Source organism: Leucopleurus acutus, assembly GCF_964270905.1.
Source record: "Leucopleurus acutus genome assembly, chromosome: 20".
Classification (NCBI taxonomy): Eukaryota; Metazoa; Chordata; class Mammalia; order Artiodactyla; family Delphinidae; genus Leucopleurus; species Leucopleurus acutus.
In genome coordinates, this window is record NC_139162.1 from 48735221 (window position 1) to 48756240 (window position 21020).

At 42.8% G+C, this 21020-nt stretch overlaps 1 protein-coding gene across 3 annotated transcripts; it reads left to right on the forward strand.

Moving 5' to 3' along the window:
- The first annotated feature begins 1506 nt into the window (after window positions 1-1506).
- Window positions 1507-18703, forward strand: LOC309977482 (uncharacterized protein). 3 transcript variants are annotated; one of them, XM_082863602.1, is made up of 8 exons: window positions 1507-1548; window positions 4600-4681; window positions 8619-8781; window positions 8867-8939; window positions 10365-10411; window positions 12985-13111; window positions 13695-13790; window positions 16168-18703. In XM_082863602.1, exons 5-8 carry the CDS (start codon window positions 10397-10399, stop codon window positions 17994-17996), a joined length of 2067 nt encoding a protein of 688 aa, XP_082719728.1. In that variant the 5' UTR covers window positions 1507-1548; window positions 4600-4681; window positions 8619-8781; window positions 8867-8939; window positions 10365-10396; the 3' UTR covers window positions 17997-18703. The 3 variants fall into 3 exon arrangements, 2 of the variants coding, with proteins under 2 accessions (XP_082719728.1, XP_082719729.1); XM_082863603.1 differs by having other exon boundaries at window positions 8619-8769; XR_014327059.1 differs by lacking the exons at window positions 12985-13111; window positions 13695-13790; window positions 16168-18703 and adding an exon at window positions 10966-11249.
- The last annotated feature ends 2317 nt before the right edge of the window (window positions 18704-21020 follow it).

Consider the following 21020-nt stretch of genomic DNA (forward strand, 5'->3'; position numbering starts at 1 on the left):
GGAACCCTTGTACACCGTTGGTGGGAATGTAAATTGGTGTATCCATTATGGAAAACAATATAGAGTTTCCTCGAAAAATTAAAAATAGAACTACCATATGATACAACAGTTCTACTTCTGGGTATATATTCAAAGTAAATGAAAATAGGAATTTGAAGAGGTATATGCACTCCCATGTTTATTTCAGCATTATTCACAGTATGGAAACAACATGAGTGTTTGTCAACAGATGACTGGTTAAGGAAGTTGTAGCATATATACAATGGAATTTATTCAGCCATGAGAAAGAAAGAAACGCTGATATTTGCAACAACGTAGGTGGACTTTGAGGGGATTATGCTAAGTGAGATTCATTCAGACAAAGAGAGATAATGTATGATATCACTTTTATGTGGAATCTTAAGGCGAACTCATAAATACAGAGAGTAGAATGATGGATATTAAACGTTAGGGGTTGGGGAAATGGGATACGTTGTGTAACGGTACAAATTTGGAACTAGGAGATAAGTCCTGGAGAGCTAGTGGACAGCATAGTGATTATAGTCAATACTATTGTATTATAAACTTCAAAGTTGCTAAGGGACTAGACCCTAATTGTTCTGGCCACAAAAAAGACATGAAAATTAGGTGAGGCGATAGACGTGTTAGCTAACACTAAGATGGTAATCATATTGCAATAAATAAATGTATCAAATCAACATGTTGTATACCTTAAACTTATACAATGTTATATATCAATTATATTTCCGTTAAAAAGGAATACGAATTACATGGTGTGATTTCTTAATTAGAACTCAAAGAATAACTTTTTCGAAATATTATGTAGGGTGGTATTAAATACTGTAATATTTTCTCCAATTACCTAACCATGCAAGAAACCAAAGCACAGGAAAAGCGGAGAATTTTGCTGCTTCTCATTTCCCATTGGTTGCACCTCCTTTTTATGGGTTCTTGGTCAAAGGTGACTCCAGGTCCAGGTAGTAAAGAAGAGTGCTCAAAAATCCCGTCCCTTTTACGATCTCTATTTTTACCTCACGCATAGCACGCCTTTATAATTATTTTCCATTTATATTTCCAATTTCTGTCAGGGAACAATGAGAAAAAGAAAACGCAAGCCAAGTTCAAGCGCCCCAAGACTCCACCTGCTGATTCAAAATAAAATTGCAGACAGGCGGGAAGCTCAGCCCTACAGAGGATTCTGGGACGTGTAGTCTCGACGCTCCCTGTGATTGGGGCACTTCCGCTCCAGGAAAGCGCGGATGTGTTAATCGCGCCGCTGGGGAAATAGAAGAGTACAATCCAGTGCTGTGCGTGTTTGGAGGCATTTCGGATACCGGAGGGCGAGAATATGAAGCCGCCCCTTTCGTGGATTCTGGGAAACTGGATTCAGGCCGTCGATGTTGGAGTCAGCACTTTCGCCCCGGGGGGCGGGGCAGCGGCTCTTGTTCCTCTCGGGGATGCTGGGAAATGTAGTCCAGGAGCTCCGCGTAATCGGAGGTATTTCCGCTTCAGGAGGTTGCGATTGCGGCCTTCGGTTCTCTCTGGGAGGTGAGTGATCTTTGGGAGCCTGCGATTTCTTTTAACTTTTCTGATCTGGTCCTGGGATCAGCCGGGCTCGGTCCTCGGTCACAGGGCAGAAAAGCCTTGACCTGCGGCAGAGGGCGGGGTGGAGGGGCGGGAGCGGCCGCTTGCCTTCCCCTCGCCCGATTCTCTGCGTTTGCGGCGGTTCGCAAGTCCTCGGATTGTAGGCGGACAGAAATCGGCAGTTTGTCTCCCGGGCTCCTTGCCGTCCAACCCGCCTCCCTCCAGTACCTTCCTTCCACACGCTCTGTTACTTCCTGGCGACATAAGGTTGGATGAGAATTTAATCTTTCTGTGCCTTGGTTTCCTTTTCTGTAAAAAGGGATATTACGAGTACCTGCCTTATACAAGATAAACGTTTGGGACAGATCAGGCGTGTGGCAAGGTGTCGACTGTTAATGATATGACAAACAGAAAAGCATCGCTTTTGGTGGAAGCTCCTCGAAGTGCCACTGGCAATTCTTTCTGATCCCTGCCGGAAAGGAGGCTGTGCCTGGACGACTTCTGACCCGTTTTTAAAGAAAAAGTGGGTCACCCACAGATACCCGCTGTAGTTTTCCCAGGACCACAAAATCGTTGTGTCTCCCAGCCTCCTTTCCTTCTCCTGCCCTGGTATCTGAAAAGGGGGGCTGTAGAAAAGAGAGGAGTGAGCCCAGGGCTTCTGGTAGCAGAACCCCACCGTGGCAGGACTTATAGCATCTTCCTTTTCTGTTCCAGTGGTAGAAGGTATTTTATTCATTAGTAAATATTTCTGCTACAAAAGCGTTCAGTTACTGTTAAATAATGATGAAAATATGTAGATCGTGTACAGGGCATGAGTGGTAATCAAAATAGTTAAACATTGAGTCCTAAGTCTCATCCTAAGGGCTTTATAAAAATTAGTGCATTTAACCTTCACAAGGCCCTATGAAGTGAATACTTTTATTACCTCTATTTTACAGGTGAGGAAATGGAGATAGAGAGAGCATAAGTTACTTAAGAGCAGTAGGATTTGAGTCTAGGGCTTGCGTTCCTTATATCTTTGGATATCCTTGGTCCCCTAGTTTAAAATCCCAAAATTGGAATTAGGAAACAAAATAGAAAAACAGTCTATCGAAATATTCAACCATAGGAAACTGGCTGCAGAGGAGGCATTTGGCATCAAGTTGTGGAGGTAGGTTGGAATTTTATTGTAGAGGATTTGAAAGCAGGGTTAGTGAGTTTGGGTGTCTTTATAAGAATTTGAGGGCTTCCCTGGTGGTGCAATGGTTACGAATCCGCCTACCAATGCAGAGGACACAGGTTTGAGCCCTGGTCCGGGAGGATCCCACATGCTGTGGAGCAACTAAGCCCATGCGCCATGACTACTGAGCCTGCGCTCTGGAGCCCGCGAACCACAACTACTGAACCCACGTGCCTAGAGCCCATGCTGTGCAACAGGAGAAGCCACCACAGTGAGAAGCCCGCACACCGCAATGAAGAGTAACCCCAGCTCGCCGCAACTAGAGAAAGCTCACGCACAGCAACAAAGACCCAACGCAGCCGAAAATAAAATAAATAATAAAAGTAAATACATTAAAAAAAATTGAAAGCATTCTCATTTAATCTTATTTTAAATATTCATAGTTTATATTCCAATTATAGAAGAAGTGCACATTCATTGTAGAGAATTCAGAAAATGTAGAGATATGATGTAATGAAAAACATTAAGAATTACCAATATAGATGTATATGTTATAACGTTTAGGATATGTATGACATATATAGGACATAGACGTATAGGATATAGATGATTATTAACATTTCAGTGCATTTCTGTTTGTCAGTGTGTATTTATGTTATACAAAATTGTTATCAGATTATTCATATCCTTAACTCTTTTTTTTGTAAATTTATTTTATTTATTTATTTTTGGCTGTGTTGGGTCTTCCTTGCTGTGCGCAGGCTTTCTCTAGTTGTGGTTCGCGGGCTTCCCATTGTGGTGGTTTCTCTTATTGTGGAGCATGGGCTCTAGGTGCACGGGCTTCAGCAGTTGTGGCGCACGGGCTCAGTAGTTGTGGCTTGTGGGCTCTAGAACGCAGACTCAGTAGTTGTGGCTCATGGGCTTAGTTTCTCCGCGACATGTGTGATCTTCGCGGACCAGGGCTTGAACCGTGTCCCCTGCATTGGCAGGCAGATTCTTAACCACTGTGCCACCAGGGAAGCCCCATATCCTTAACTCTTAATTCTGGAAATTTCCAGACAACCCAAAGTATAATATCAATATAATGAATTCCTGTGTAACAGTCACCCTGCTTCAGTCCTTACTAATCTTGCTGCATCTCCCTCTCCCCATGCACACATTTTTCCCATTGAGTATTTTAAAGCAAACCCAGATGCTGAGTTAGTAGGACTTAAAAATTAATTATTATAAGTTGTTTATATACGAAGACCAAGGGAGGGGAGATTGTATTAGTTTGCTAAGGCTGCTGGAATAAAGTATTACAGCCTGAGTGGCTTAAACAATAGAAATTAATTTTCTTACAGTTCTGGAGCTGGGAGTCCAAGATCAAGGTATCAGCAGGTTTCGTTTCTTCTGAGGCCTCTCTCCTTGGCTTGTAGATGGCCGCCTTCTTGCTGTGTCCTCCCGGTCTTTCCTTTGTGTGTGTGTGCGTGCCCCTGCTGTCCCTGTTTGTGTCCAAATTTCCTCTTAGAAGGACACCAGTCAGATTGATTTAGGGCCCACCCTAATGACCTCATTTTAACTTAGTCACCTCTTTAAATGCCCATCTCCAAATACAATTACATTCTGAGGTCCTGGAGATTAGGAGTTTAACGTATGAGTTTGGGGCTGGTGGGGGGGGTCACAATTCAGCCCATAACAGGTATTAACAGCAACTCTAAGATTTTTACACATGGCAACTAGAAGAATGTTATTTATATGAGAAAGTTAGTAAGAGTTGCAGTTATGGAAGGAAAATGATGAATTTCCTTTGCTCCTTTGGAGTTGCACTTGCCACAGAGCATGTAACTCTCCGTTTCATCTCTCTCTCTTATTAGGCTACAGGGTCCTCTGATTCATGGATCTGATCATATTCTTCTCGGAGTGCCCAGCGCAGGGTCGGCAGAGAGGAGTTGTTCAGTAAGTGTGATTCATGCAGCTGCCCAAAAGGGCTACAGCCTGTGATTAGAGAACAAAAATAGAACGACAGTCTATAACCACATGCCTTGTGTGATACCTCACTTACTTCTGGGGAGATGTAGAATCCACCAACTTTTTCGGAGTGTTCAAAAGTTAATGTATGATCATGCCTAGTATCGTCATGCTCTAAAACAAATTTCCTAGAAAACAAATGAATTCTTTTAAAAAATTGAAGTATAGTCGATTTACAGTGTCATGTTAGTTTCAGGTGTACAGCACAGTGATTCAGTTATACATGTGTGTATATATACATTTAAAAAGAATCCATCCTTTTTTTTTTCTTTTTTAATTGAAGTATAGTTGATATACAATGTTGTGTTAGTTTCTGGTGTACAGCAAGGTTAATCAGTTATACATATATGTATATATTCTTTTTCATATTCTTTTCCATTATAGGTTATTACTAGAAACTGAGTATAGTCCCCTGAGCTGTACAGTAGGTCCTTGTTGGTGATATATTTTATACATAGTAGCATGAATATATTTATCCCAAACTCCTAATTTCCCCCCCCTTCCCCTTTGGTAAGCATAAGTTTGTTTTCCAATCGATGTTAATGTTCAATTTTTTTGTTTAATATGCAGGGAATCAGCAAGCCACCTCCACAGATTCTGATTTAATTAGTTTTAGATAAGGTCTGAGCTTTTTTTAAAAAATAAATTTATTTATTTATTAATTTATTTATTTTTGGCTGTGTTGGGTCTTCGTTGCTGCGCGTGGGCTTTCTCTAGTTGCGGCAAGCGGGGGCTACTCTTTATTGCAGTGCGTGGGCTTCTGATTGCAGTGGCTTCTCGTGTTGTGCAGCACGAGCTCTAGGCGTGCAGGCTCAGTAGTTGTGGCTCGCAGGCTCTAGAGTGCAGGCTCAGTAGTTGTGGCACATGGGCTTAGTTGCTCCTCAGCATGTGGGAATCTTCCCAGACCAGGGCTCGAACCCGTGTACCCTGTATTGGCAGGCAGATTCTTAACCTCTGCTCCACCAGGGAAGTCCCAAGAGGGCTGTTTTTGACTGATGCTACTCAAATTTTGATCCAGGGACCAACAGTATCATCACCTGGCATCTTAGTAGAAATGTAGATTCTTCGTCCCCATCCTTGATCTCCTGATTTAGAATTTCTGGGGGTGAGACAGAGGACCCTCTATCTTGGCAGGATCCCCGCCCGGTTGATTCATGGAACATTAAAATTTGAGACACACTGGTAGTGAGAACTGACTCAGGACTTTTTAACAAAAATATTTTCTGTTTCCCTCCGGCTAAATTACTCGTCCTTCAGATATCAGATACCTGCATGGTTCTGTCTGCCTTAGTTCAGGTCTCTGCTCAAAGGTGAGAGAAGCCTTCCATGACAAAAACTTATTCTGTACCAGCCCCTCCTTCCATCTCTTCCTATACCTTTACCCTGCCTTATTCTTCTTAAAAGCATCTCTCACTATCAGTGTGTTACTGCCCTGGTACCCCATTATGCTATCAGCTCCATGAGATCAAGGTCTTTGCCTGCTTTGTTCACTGCTGTATCTCTCACATCTAGGCTCCTTGGCTGGCACAGAGCCGGCTCTCAGTAATTATATTTTGAATGAATGATTCGGGAGATAAATCACGAGGCCCTGATCTACATGGTGCGTCTTTCAGTTCTTCGTTCCAGCAGTCATTCTGTGAATCTTTGTTGAGTTCCTGGCAAGCGCCTGCAGCAGCGTCCTAACTGTTGGGGACACAGCAAGAAACAAAACTCCCTGCGGGACAGATGTGATGAATATAAATGAGCAAAATACCTAGTAGGATGTTAAAGAGGGATACGTGCTAAAGAGAAAAGAATTAAGCAGGGATGCGGGGGGGGGGGTCAGAAGTGTTGGGATGTCGTTAGGAGATTGAAATTCTCTGTAGGGAGGAACTGTCTGAGGAGGTGACATTCAAATAAAGACGGACGTGATTCTTGGTGTGGCCCTGGTAACAGTCTCTCTGGCCCCAGCCCCTTCCCCCTCAGATCTCCCATTTGCTGGGAGAGTGATCTGTTTCCAACACCAAAGGAATCTTCTGACTCTCCCTTCCTTTGCTGCTTTCCTGCTGACTTGCCGATAAACTGGGACGCCCGTCACTATGGTTTGAATCCTGCCTTCCTGCCCAGCTTTTTCTGCCTCTTGTTTGTGTTCACTTACAGTCGTAACATTTGTTCTCTTGAGGTTGTTCAGAGATTCTGCTTCTCTCTGGCTAATAGAACTCAGTCATCCTCCAGGGCTCAGATCAAGCCACATTGACGTAGAACCTGCTCCAAACAAGTGTGGACCCCAAGGCCCATAACTTGTGCTTCTAAAGTTCCCAGTTCACTACCCTGGTACTTAGCAATGTGCAGGGTGATTGCTGGTTTCCTAATCACTAGACTGTGAACTTGAGTAGTCGTATCTTTTAGTCTGATTTCCATAAATGTTCATTGAATTAATACACTCATTTTTTAATGAAGAGTTAACAAGATATCCTGTCTAGTGCTAATCATGCAGGCAGTTAAATAGTTGTCATTCTCAGTGTTTTGATGGACACACTCTGTGGATTTTGTAACAGGAGTCTCTTTAGACATTGACTTTGAAGGGTGAGAAGCACCTTCCTAAGATAGTATTAAAAATTCAGAGGCCCTTTTCCTTCCAAAGATGACCTTGATCTTGCAAATATTGTGGAAGACCTAGAAGAAAAACTTGGAAATAAAACCCCCGCTCTCCCAATCCTCCCAAGTGGGAGCAGCCTCAGAATTTTGCCTCTCAAAGAGACCTTTGACCAACTAGTCTAGTCTTTTTATGTGCCTCTGCTGGAATGAACCTGTATGGGGGGGCTCATGTGTCAGGACACTGACATTGACACTGACTGCTAAGTGATCACTGTTACAGGCACTGCTTTAGGTGCTTGGGATGTAAAGCTGAGTTACTATTAATCCCAAAACAGACAGTGATTTACTGATTATCCCCTTTCCACAGAGGTAGTGGAAAGATCTCCCTGTAAAGCACTTCTTACTGAGCAGAAGTCACTGGACAAATATAGAGTCAGAACAAGGTGAATTACAAATCCTGAAAGGACATCTCTTCTACGATTGAAAAGTTTTACACTGCCCTTTTCCATACAGGGTTCTTCTATCTGGAGTAGGACTAGCTAATAATAATAAACTAATAAGTAATTAATGAACCAATAATTAACTAATACTAATCTCTTAATCTGGATATCTTACTCTCAATTTGCACACTCCCCAGAATCAGAATCATACTCTGACAGCTACGAGAACTTGTATTAGGGCACTGTGTGTGGTTGGGCAGGTCGTTCACTGCACCAGGGCTCTCGGTTGAAGGCGTAAGTGGCGTCTGGAATCCTGCCCACGTCTGCTCATCAAGCCGTGTGCGGTTGCAGCCACCCAAGGAAGAGCTTCCTTGACTATTTCATGTAAAGCAGCCCTAGTGAATGTTTACGCTGCCAGATACTGTTCCACATGTTTTATGGAGAGTCACTTAGACTGACTAACCTTCCTATGTATTATTATAATTATATTACTATATTATACATAATTATATTATATGAATATATTATCTATATATCTATATAATATATAATTATAATATATTGTATTATAATTATAATAATTATTGTTATTATTATAACCATCCCTAATTTATAGATCAGACCTTGGGTCTAAGTAGTAACAAGTTGGAGGTGCCAGGATTCAAATACTGGGGGTCTGATTCCAGAGCCTACACCCTTCCCAACCCTGTTCTCATCTCCTTCAAGCAGATCATCTGGCTTTAGAGTTCTCTCCCTGTTTCTATGTCAGTCTTTTATCCCTAGCTCTCAAGCTCTCATTTCTCTTTGCATGAGACCTCAAACTCCCATCTGTTTATTTTTTTCTTTAGAAGCAGCAGAGAGACAAGATCTAGAAGACTGGCTTCTTTGTGAGAGCTGGATTCAGGTTCCGCCCCTGCCCCTTGACCTCACCAAGCCTCGGCTTCCTCATCTGTTACGTGGGAACAACAGTCATCATCATCATCATTTATTGAGAACTTGGTAAAATGCCAGGTACAGTGCCAAGGGCATTTAGCTCATTCATCCACCACAGTAACCCTAGGACTGACATTCTTTTTTTTTTCTCTCCTTGTTATAGTTGAGGAGAGGCACGGAGGTGGAGGTGATCAGACTGGAGTCACACGGCTAGTACACCCCTAGCTTCTTCACAGGTATGTGGGAGGTACCTTAGTGGAACAATGCGTGCCAAGTGCTTCTCAAGGTCCCTAACACGTACTTAGTGCTTATGTAATGTTAAACATTGCCGTTTTTTGTTGTTTTCATCATTACTATGATTAGCTTGTTCATTTAAGTGGCATGTTGACTAACTTACTGTTAAATCACAGGATTCTATTCATTTTTCTTCATCTCCACGATAATAGTGTTTTTAAGGCCCTACTGTTAACAAAGTCAAATTGTCAAGGTCTGGGGCTACCCTGGTGGTGCAGTGGTTGAGAGTCCACCTGCCAATGCAGGAGACACGGGTTCGTGCCCCGGTCCAGGAAGATCCCATCCGCGGCTAGGCCCGTGAGCCATGGCCGCTGAGCCTGCGCGTACGGAGCCTGTGCTCCGCAACGGAAGAGGCCACAACAGTGAGAGGCCCGCGTACCGCAAAAAAAAAAAAAAAAAAATTGTCAAGGTCTTACATCTTTGAAAAAGCTGTCATCCACAATATCAGATTCATAGAGAAAGTAGAATAGTGGTTACTCGGGACCGAGAGGAAGGGGAATGGAGAGTTAGTGTTTAATAGTTACAGAGTTTCAGTTTGGGATGGTGAAAAAGATGTGGAACTGGTTAGTGGTGATGATTCACAACAATATGAACGCACCTAACGAACTCTACACCTAAAAAATGGTTGAAATGGAAAATTTTATGTGATGTGTATTTTACACAGGAAAAAAAAAATCAATGTAATCTTAAATATTACTGCAAAGGCATCAAATTAAATATGAAAAACCAAGAGAGAATAACAGATATTGCAGAGGTTAAATGTGATTTTCATACAACAAAGCAACAGCCTTTTAAGGCTCCATTAAAGCTATTGGTGAGGACAGGTTTTATGTTACTGAATATTACCTGCTTTCTGCTGCTACTGAGAAATAAGGTGCCCTGAAAGTGTTCTTTGAACTTTCTGCCTACTTATTTAATTCTTACAACAATCCTATGAGATAGCCATTGATAATCCCTCTATTTTTACAGATGGAAGAATTGAAGCACAGAGATACTAATAATTTGTCTAAGATTTCACAGCTAATATGTCACAGTTTCATGAACCTACACATTTGGCCCCAGAAATTACTCTCTTAACCTGGGTGCTTTACTCTCAATTTCCACCCTCCCCAGAATCAGAATCATACCCTGAGAGCTACACGAACTTGTATGAGGGCCTGTGTGTGGTTGGGTGGCTCGTTCACTGCCCAGGGGCTCTTGGCTGAAGGGGTGAGTAGCATCTGGAGTCCAGCCCAGGCTTTGCTCATCAGGCCACCCTGAGGAAGCGGCACTGTTGCTTCTTCACAGTAAGCAGCCATATGGGTCAGTGACACCCTTGGCCAGACTCTGACGGCTTTTTTCTCCTTCCCCCATTGTGCCTGCCCAAGACTCAGCGCTTCCCCAGAAGGAGGAGGACAAAATGACCAAGCTCAAGGTGAGTTGGGCTTGCCCTTCTAGGTGTTAACTTGTCACCTCATTTCTCAGTGATAAGACACATCCCATTTCTCTTTCTTGGGAAAGATTAAAGAGAACAGTAGGCATTTAGAAAACTCTTCCCAAGAAGAGGGCCGAATGATCCCTACTTTTTATTTTTGTTTGATTTATTTTTGTTGTTTTATCACCTTTTATAGTTTCACAAATAAGAGTAGAACAGAAAAAGTCAATTGCAACTAAAAAAATCTCTCACGTTATTACTGTTTCCCTTACAAAACAACTGTCTTCATTTTCCCATGTTCTTTTCCTCATATGCGTTCATAACTGTATATTTGTAATTCCTGTAGCATAAACTTCTCAAATTATACCTTTTCTAATTGATATTATATATCCCACATCTTTAATGGCAACATCATATTCCCTTGAATTTGTGTGCATTGTGTGTGTGTGGTGGGGTGTGTGTGTCTCATAACTTTTCCCCATTCATGGACATTTAGGTAGTTTAGAATGTTTGCCATTTTAAAGAACACTGAAGGGGCTTCCCTGTTGGCACAGTGGTAAAGAATCCACCTGCCAGTGCAGGGGACACGGGTTTGATCCCTGGTCTGGGAAGATCCCACATGCTGCGGAGCAACTAAGCCCATGCACCGTAACTACTGAGCCTGTGCTCTAGAAACCGTGAGCCTCAACTGCTGAGCCTGCATACCACAACTACTGAACCCCGTGTGCCTAGAGTCTGTGCTTCGCAATAAGAAGCCATCGCAGTGAGAAGTCCGTGCACCGCAACAAAGAGTAGTCCCTGCTCGCCGCAACTAGAGAAAGCCTGCACGCAGCAAAGAAGACCCGACACAGCCAAAAATAAATAAATAAAAATAAAATTTAAAAACAAAACAAAACACTGTAATAACAGTTTTCCTAACACCAATTTCCTCAAGAGGGAATTTGGAAGAATTTGCTATTCTTTGGTCTTAATGTTCTAGGTACTCTAAATTGACAAAGTACATTTGCTATGCAGTACCTCGGGTATTTTGTATGTAGAATATTCCAGAATGGCAGAGTGCACCAGGATCTAACTAACGCTTCACACAGAGAAAATATTATTAGATATTTTCATGTAAGAAAGCTAGATTGTTTCTTACCCATGTCTGAATCATATCATGTGCATGTTTTATTTATTGATTTATACTTTTTATTCACATATTAATGAATTTTTTCAAAGTACTAATGTACTTAATTTTAAAAGTACAAAAAGACCTGTACAGAGACTTTTCATTTCTTAACTCCATTTAGTCTCAGACCAGCCTTATGAGGCCGAACTTGGTCTCCTCTGAATTTTAATGACAAAGAAACAGGATTGTAGAATTTCAGAAAACTGCTCAAGTTCACATAGGAAACCAAAGATCCAACTGATCCAAAAAAGACTCCTAGGATTTTTACTTGGATAAAGAGAGTGAGACAAGGGAAAAGAATTCTCCACCTGGGACTTAGCCTATTCTGTGGGGTGCCTAGTTGTCCTGGTGGGTGGAAGACTCCATAGATGATACTGTCCCTACCATAGATCATTCTTGGTGGCCCCTTCTTCTCCATGACCTCTGTTGCTCATATAAGGCACTGGATGTGCAGGGCTCTGGCACTGAACATAGTCTTTGTACGAAAAATTAAAACAATGCTGTATACGAGTGATTCTTAATTACCCTCAGGTAACATCTGGAAACATTTTTAGTGTCACAGCTTGGGAGTGCTACTGATATCTAGTGTGTAGAAGCCAGGGATGCTGCTAAACATCCTACAGTGAACTCAGCAGCCCCCTGCCCCACCCGCAACAAAGAGTCATCTGTCCTCAAATGTCAGGAGTGCCAAGGATGAGAAAGCATGCTGTACCCAAAGCTGTACAAGAACAATAGAAGAATGTGGGTAAAAATATTTATAATACACACCCTAAAAAAAAAAGCTTAAAATCTCTAATAGGAATTTTACAGAATCCTAAGATAAAACCCCAATTGGAGTATGAGCAAAGAACATTAACAGGCAAGGTTCTGAAGAAAAAAATGAAGATAGCTAGTAAATATGTGAAAATATGATGAGCTTATTAATTATCAAATAAGTACAGATAATCCAAATAAGTTGTTTTTTACTGATAAAATTGCCTAGGATTTAAAAATATGGTTATATTCAATGTATATGGTTTAGAGAATCAGGGATACTTATATACTCTTGGAGGAGGATAAAATAGGGGAAAAGTTGAAAAGAAAATCTGCTGTTGTACATAATTATTTTGAAGCTGCCTATTCTTTGACATTGCAGTTTTCACTCTTTGGAACTTATCCTAAGAAAATAATTGGATGGGAAGCAAAAATCTATGTAAAAATTTATTCTTCTCCGCATTTATTGTGAAAAGAAGAAAATCTAAAACATAAATGAGTTATGGGGAATGTTTATGTTATGGCAAAATTGACTCTGGTCTCTCAGAATCTGGAACCACTTCGTACACATCGTCCCCACTTTCCTCAGTGCCGCCCTTTCACCAGGGGACCTGCATTGCAAGGTTCAGATGGAGTGTGTTTGATGTCTTAGGAGGCGGTGACCTTCAAGGACGTGGCCGTGGTCTTCACGGAGGATGAGCTGGGGCTGCTGGACTCTGCCCAGAAGAAGCTGTACCAGGAAGTGATGCTGGAGAACTTCCAGAACCTGGTCTCAGTGGGTGAGGAAGGGCACTCTGGGACTGAACATCGCATCAGCCCCTGTGGTATTTATTTACGTGTCCTTGAATGGGCACGGCTTTGGAGCTCTTGAACTGGTTTCCGGTTTTCTAATCAGCATCAGACTCAGAGATGGCGTTTTCTAGTCTTTCTCCCCAGGCCAAAGTGTGTTTGTAAATGAACTGTTAATTGACCACGTGACTGCTGTATGTTTTCTGGCTTTTCAAATTGTGGTCGTCTCCAATTAGTAGGTCATGACACTCTTTAGGGAATCTAAATAAAATAGGGTAGAAGATACCAGAGCCCTTGGCAATAACTGCATGTTGCAGTAAAAACTGTGGCCCATTGCCAAGAATAGTGTGAGAAATGGTGAAAAGGGTGCGATGAAAATAATGTTTTCCCATAATTTATGCTTATGTCTACCTATCCTCGGTTTTTGCATAAAATGTATTTCCTCCCATGGGTCATAATTAAAAGTTTGGAAAACACTGATTTTGATGTCCTGAAGACAGTGCAGCCACAATTTCTCTTAATTTGGGCATCTAACATATTGATTTTAAATGTTTTTCCTTGCCTTTTTTGCAGGGCATCAATCATTCACACCAGATGTAATATCCCAGTTAAAGAGAGAAGAAAAGCTTTGGATGATAAAGATAGCAACCCAGAGCCGTCACTCCTTGGGTGAGAGCCGTGTGACCCTGAGTCTGTCCTGCTTCTTGTTGCCTCCACAGCTGTGACTCTGGTCCAAGTCAGCACCTACACTGTGGATTACTGCCTCAGTCTTTGTAATGCTCTCTCTTCTGCTTTGCTCATTCACAGTTAATTCTCCACTCAGAGTGACTCTTTTTCTTTTTTTTTTTTTTTTTTTTCTTTTTGCGATATGCGGGCCTCTCACTGTTGTGGCCTCTCCCGTTGTGGAGCACAGGCTCCGGACGCGCAAGCTCAGCCGCCATAGCTCACGGGCCCAGCCGCTCCGCGGCACGTGGGATCTTCCAGGACCGGGGCACGAACCCATGTCCCCTGCATTGGCAGGCAGATTCTCAACTACTGCGCCACCGGAGAAGCCCCCAGAGTGACTCTTTTAAATTCAAATCTTGTCATTTCTCTGCTCAGAACCTCTTGTAGCTTCTTACTGATTCAGAATAAAATCCCATCATTGAAAGTGGCTTATGATATCCCATATGCCCACCAGTTTTTGCCATGATTTTTTTTTTTTTTTTTTTTGGCCACACCATGTGGCTTGTGAGATCTTAGTTCCCTGATCAGGGCTCGAGCCTGGGCCCTTGGCAGTGAGAGTGTGGTGTCATAACCACTGGACCACCAGGGAATTCCTTGATTTTGTGATCATCACGATTTCTCATCAGCAACATCCACATAGGTTAGCCCTGCATCTAGTGAAGCCTTTCAGCTTCCCAACAACATGGCTGTTTCCACTTTCTTTCCTGTTATGGGTAACTTACTTGAAAAACCTCTTTTACTTTTGTAACATGGCTCCAACTCTCACAGAGATGTCAAACTGGGATTTATTTATCCATTCAACATGTACTTATTGAACACTGACTGTATCAGACAGGGTTCTGGGAGTGGTGATAAACCAGTGAATAATACAAAATGCTTGTCCTCATGGGTATTGCATTGAAGTGGGAGATGACATAAAATGAAAAAGATCAAGGATGTATGTAGTATGTCAGATAGGAATATGTGCTGTGTAAAAACAAAACAGGGTAAGGCAAATGGAGATTGCCAGGTGCGTAGAATGGATAGGGAGAATTTACTATATGATATTGTATGGTAAAAGATGCCTCACAGGGGCTTCTCTGGTGGCACAGTGGTTGAGAGTCCGCCTGCCGATGCAGGGGACACAGGTTCGTGCCCCGGTCCGGGAGGATCCCATGTGCCGCGGAGCGACTGGGCCCGTGAGCCATGGCCGCTGAGCCTGCGCGTCGGAGCCTGTGCTCCACAACGGGAGAGGCCACAACAGTGAGAGGCCCGCGTATCGCAAAAAAAAAAAAAAAAAAAAAAAAGAGGCCTCACAGATAAGGTGTTATTTGAAAAGACACCTGAAAAGAAATTAGTAGCAAGCTATATGGCTGATCAGTGGAATAGAGTTCCAAGGAGAACGTAACTCTTCTGGTCCAATGTTGATTTCGAGACTCTGTATTATGCCCTATTTATTTCCTCCTCGCAAGTTCTTGCTCTATTGTAAAAGATAAACTTCTAATTTTTCACTTTTTTTTTTTACCCCTGGTGGTTGTAGGAACTTTACTGTTATGAGGTTTTAGAATAATGTATGTTATTACAGTAACATACTAATTCCAAAACTTGGCTTTGATTTTTTTTTCCAGCTAACTCTTTCAGTGTTGTGAAGAACTGGCTCTGTGGCCAGGGAAAGTAAAGTTTACAGCCCATTTGTAAGGATATTTCCCAGGAGGAGGCAAAGAACCACTCTCTGCTTATACTCTGAACTTTAGGGCCTTAGGTGATAAGATATTTCTCCCAGACATGTATCTTTCCAACTTATTTATTGCCTCAAAGTCTCCTTCCATTGGAGTAAACTTCCATTAAAATAAAGCAGAGGTTTTTCAACATTGCCTGGGGACATCCTCTGATAATCTGTCTAAGGGTCTTACTAGACATTTTGAGCATTTTGGTCAGATGTGCATGCAGTAGGCAGAATTATGTGGAAGCTGTTTATTAGCCACCTGCTACAGCAAAGAAGATAAGGCTTTGAGTAAGGTACAGCTTTGTCTTTGTAAACATTCCCTAGGAGGTATTTTTCTTGCTCTGTAGCCATCATATTTCTAATTTATATCTCACCTATGAAACTTACTATGATTCTAAATGGATTCCACTAATGTGTAGTGAATGACAGCCTGGTGGGCCACCTCTTGGTGTCTGGAGGCATGTAAATCAGAGAACATGATACATGATGTTAAAGAAAAACAGAAGCTTTTCGAGGTTCAGTAAAGCCTTATGGTGTGGGCCTAAGTTTATAACCTTGACATCTCTGAGCAAAGCATTCACATGCCCCATCTCTAAATTCTATTTATCCATTTAGGAGACAAGAATCTAAATGGCATGGAGACTCTTCAGGAAGTTGGATTAAGGTATCTGCCACATGAAGAGCTTTTCTGCTCACAAATATGGCAACAGGTTACAAAGGAATTAACCAGGTGTCAAGATTCCATGGGAAATATTCAAGGAACTGGCTCTCAGATGGAAAAACAAAGTGGCACACTCAGTAAAGATGAGGAGTTTGGTAAAGACTTCAATCAGACTTCACATCTTCAAGTTCACCACAGAGACCATGCTGGAGAAAAACCCTACAAAGGGGTAGAGTGTGAGAAAGGTTTCATACGGGACTCTCACCTTCAAATGAACCAGACAGCCCACATAGGAGAGAAGCCCTACAAGTGTGAAAAATGTGAAAACGCCTTCCGTCGGCTTTCAAGTCTTCAAGCCCATCAGAGAGTCCACAGTAGAACAAGATTGAACAAATATGATATGTCGTGTAAGAGTTTCAGTCAGAGGTCATATCTTCGTCATCATCAGAGGGTCCCCACTGGAGAGGATCCACACAGATTTGAGGAGTGTGGGAGGAACGTCGGGAAAAGCTCACATTGTCAAGCTCCTCCCATAGCCCACACATTGGAGAAACCCTATAAATGTGAGGAGTGTGGACTGGGCTTCAGTCAGCGCTCCTATCTTCACATCCATCAGAGAGCCCACACAGGAAAGAAACTTTATAAATGTGAAGAGTGTGGGAAGGGCTTCAGTTGGCGTTCGCGCCTACAGGCTCATCAGCGAATCCACACTGGGGAGAAACCCTACAAATGTGAGGCGTGTGGCAAGGGCTTTAGTTACAGCTCACACCTGAACATCCACTGTAGAATCCACACAGGCGAGAAACCCTTTAAGTGTGAGGAGTGTGGGAAAGGCTTCAGTGTGGGTTCCCACCTCCAAGCCCATCAGATAAGCCACACGGGAGAGAAACCATACAAATGTGAGGAGTGTGGCAAGGGCTTCTGTCGGGCCTCAAACCTTCTGGACCATCAGAGAGGCCATAGTGGTGAGAAACCATATCAGTGCGATGCATGTGGAAAGGGCTTTAGTCGTAGCTCAGATTTTAACATTCATTTTAGAGTCCATACAGGAGAAAAACCGTATAAGTGCGAGGAGTGTGGGAAAGGTTTCAGTCAGGCCTCAAATCTTCTGGCCCATCAAAGAGGCCACACTGGAGAAAAACCATACAAATGTGGTACATGTGGGAAGGGCTTCAGCCGGAGTTCAGATCTTAACGTTCATTGTCGAATCCACACGGGAGAGAAACCCTATAAATGTGAGAAGTGCGGGAAGGCCTTCAGTCAGTTCTCAAGCCTTCAAGTGCATCAAAGAGTCCATACCGGAGAGAAACCATATCAGTGTGCAGAGTGTGGGAAAGGCTTCAGTGTGGGCTCACAGCTTCAGGCCCATCAGAGGTGTCACACTGGAGAGAAACCCTACCAGTGTGAGGAGTGTGGGAAGGGCTTCTGTCGGGCCTCAAATTTTCTGGCTCACCGTGGAGTCCACACAGGAGAGAAACCATACCGATGCGATGTGTGCAGTAAGCGTTTCAGACAGAGATCATACCTTCAAGCCCACCAGAGGGTCCACACTGGAGAGAAACCATATAAGTGTGAGGAATGTGGTAAGGTCTTCAGTTGGAGCTCATACCTTCAAGCCCATCAGAGAGTCCACACAGGGGAAAAACCATACAAATGTGAGGAGTGTGGGAAAGGCTTCAGTTGGAGCTCAAGTCTTATAATTCATCAGCGAGTCCATGCTGGGGATGAGGGTGACAAGGACTGTCCCTCATCAGAGAATACGTACAGCAAAGAAGCTCTATAAAATTACATGGTTTAATACCTCAAATGGGTGCTGAAATAGTCCTGCCGTAGAAGACAAAACATCTGTTTGATAAAAGAGTATTTCTGCCAGAGCTCGACATGTCTGTGTGGTTGGGCGACCACATGGCAGAGAAGCCTCATAAGCGTGGAGACATAAGAACTTCATTCAGAGCCTTGACATTTAGCAGATATGACAGAGAAGAGAGGCTTAAGAGGGATGAGTCTGAGCTGAAGGTAACCAAAAGTACTAAGATGGAAATGCCCAAATCTCTTCCACCAGGATAGAAGCTCTCGGAGGGCTGGGACTTTGTTGACGGCCAAGTCCACTCTGCCTCTTCAGCGCCGAACACACTGCAGGTGTCCAGTAATGTTAAATGAGTAAAAGGGAGAACAGTCACTTTTGAAATTTTCTTTCAGTTCCTCTCTAAAAATTTCTATAAAATTGTAGAAGGAGGAATTCTCCAAGGCTTGGAGGATTAAATAAGACACTTGGGCTCATTTCCCCAACCCTGCAGGTCCTGTGAACTAGTGCTTATCAAGCTCAAGGTTGTAACCCATTAGTGGGTCCAGAAGTCAGTTCACTGGGTTGTGGCCAGCACTTTTCTATGCTAACAGTTCTTTTTGGAGATGTGATTCGCATGCAGCCACATGCATAAATAAGTTTACATCTTCATGAATTTTGACAAATGTATCTACTTGTGTAATCATCACCAAGATCAATATATACCATATTTCTATTAAACCAGAGTGTTGCCTTGTGTACTATTCTTGTCATTCCCACCTCCAGGGGCAACAAGTATTATGATTTTTATACTGTGTATTAATTAGGCCTGTCTGTTCTTAAGCTTCCTGTGTGTTTGGTATGTACTCTTTATGTCTGGATTCTTTTCATCAAATATATGATCATCCTAGGTTCACAGAAGGCAATTGACAGAACTCAGTATCCATGATAAAAATTCTTCAGTGAGATAAAAGGCATCTATGAAGATCCTATATGCTCATGTTCTTCTTTTATTATTAAGGAATAATTTATATACAGTAAAATCGACTGGTGGATCATTCTGTGTTTTGGCAAATGCTTACTGTCATATTACATCATCACAATCAAGACATTTAACAGTTCCACCAGCCCCGGCTTTCTACTCTTTTTTTTCCCATAACTTTATTTTATTTATTTATTTTTCACTGTATTGGGTCTTCATTGCATTGCGCGGGCTTCTCATTGCAGTGGTGTCTCTTGTTGCGGAACATAGGTTCTAGTCGCGCGGGCTTCAGTAGCTGTGGCTTGCGGGCTCACTAGTTGTGGCTCGTGGGCTCTAAGAGTTCGCATGCCACAACTAAGAAGCTGGCGAGCTACAACTAAGGAGCACTCAAGCAGCAACTAAGGAGCCCACATGCCACAACTATGAAGCCGGCAAGCTGCCAGTAAGGAGCCTGCGAGCTGCAACTAAGACCCGACACAACCAAATAAATAAATAATTTTAAAAACTCTGTTGGGGAAGGATAGAAGGTTTGGCAGAGAGCTTTATTGTAGCCTATAGAATAGCCTTTTGGGGGGTCTTGGGTCCTCACTTCTCAATGGGTCTCATTCTATTACCTGCCTTAGGACTGAGTGCCAATCTGGCACACACTGTGCCAGAATCTTTTCAGTTCTCTTAGATTAGGTGAGTGGAGAGGTGTCATTAATTGGGAAAGGGAGTTCTGTCTGGGTATTTTAGAGAGACTAGAAAGAGGAGGGGATGGGTCCCTTAATTGCATTTTGACAGACTGTCTTGGGACCTACAGGTTGAAAGTTCAGGGTAAATAAGGCAGTGTGTAAAAGAGCCTTTTGGAAGCCACTATCCATTTTGTAATTTTAATAGGGCATCCTTCAGTAGATCATTGTTTAGATGATAGGACAAATGAAAGTTGCAAGTGTTGCTTTCTTGTAAGGTCTGTGCCTGAACTGAATGAGCACTAAAGTGTGTATCCTGGTCAGAGTCCATGATATCTGGGGGCCCAGAGGAAACCAAGTTCTAATGAGGGCTATAGTGGTGAGGTTAGCACCCTGGAAAGGATAAGCCAAGAGTAGACCTGTTTACGTATCAGTCATTGTGAGGACAAAATGGTTTGTGTCAGCACATTGGCACAATGGCCCAATAAAATCAATTTGATGGTGAGAGAAGGGTCATTCACCCGTTGGTATAGACCTTCATGGGCTGTGCCACCAATAATCACGTTGGGAGGGTAGGGTTTGGGTTAGGACCAGTGACATGGAGATGCCATGAATTTTGGCCCCAAATATAAGCATCTAGGACCCAAGATGAGGGTAATACTTGAGCTTATTTGAGAAATGGGAGCAAATGGGACAGATACGACATTTAAATGAGCCACCTCTGGGAGTCAGGGTAGGAGCTGAGATGGGAAATTTTCATTGTAATGCATGAGGTCTGAGAGGTAATATATTGCCAATGTGGAAGGCCCTGTCATAGGGGATAAGCCTGAATGTGAAATCTATTTCGAGCCCATCAACTGAATCAAACAGTCTAGGAGTCTGTAAAAATATGAAAAAAATGACATAATTTTTTGATGGTGTCCTCCAGTGTCAAAGTGACTACAATTAGCTCTGTGAATTTTCTCATCCTTTATTCGGGATGTCCCAGTCGTGGGATGGAAAGTGGTATCTCTCCATTGGGCTCCATCACGAACGATGTGGTGCTGCTGACTGAAATAAATGGACTCCCTTTCCACTGGGACTTGGTTTATCCCAAGAGGCCCCACGGATGGCCAATGGGGCCAGGAGGGGGCAATCCCTCCTGGATTTGTGGACTTGGGCAAAGGACAGGGGGTGGGAAAAGCCACATTCGCCTGTAGTTTGGATATGCCTGAGGGTTCAAGCCGTATCCTGTAGATACCATTTCCTTTTAATAAGGAGGCTTCACTGCCTGTTCCAAGCCTGTGGGGTGTTGTTTCCATAACCTATGGTAAAATAGGCAGTTGCACTTAAGGGTCATGGGCTCAGGGCCTATGATGGCTTTTTTCTCAA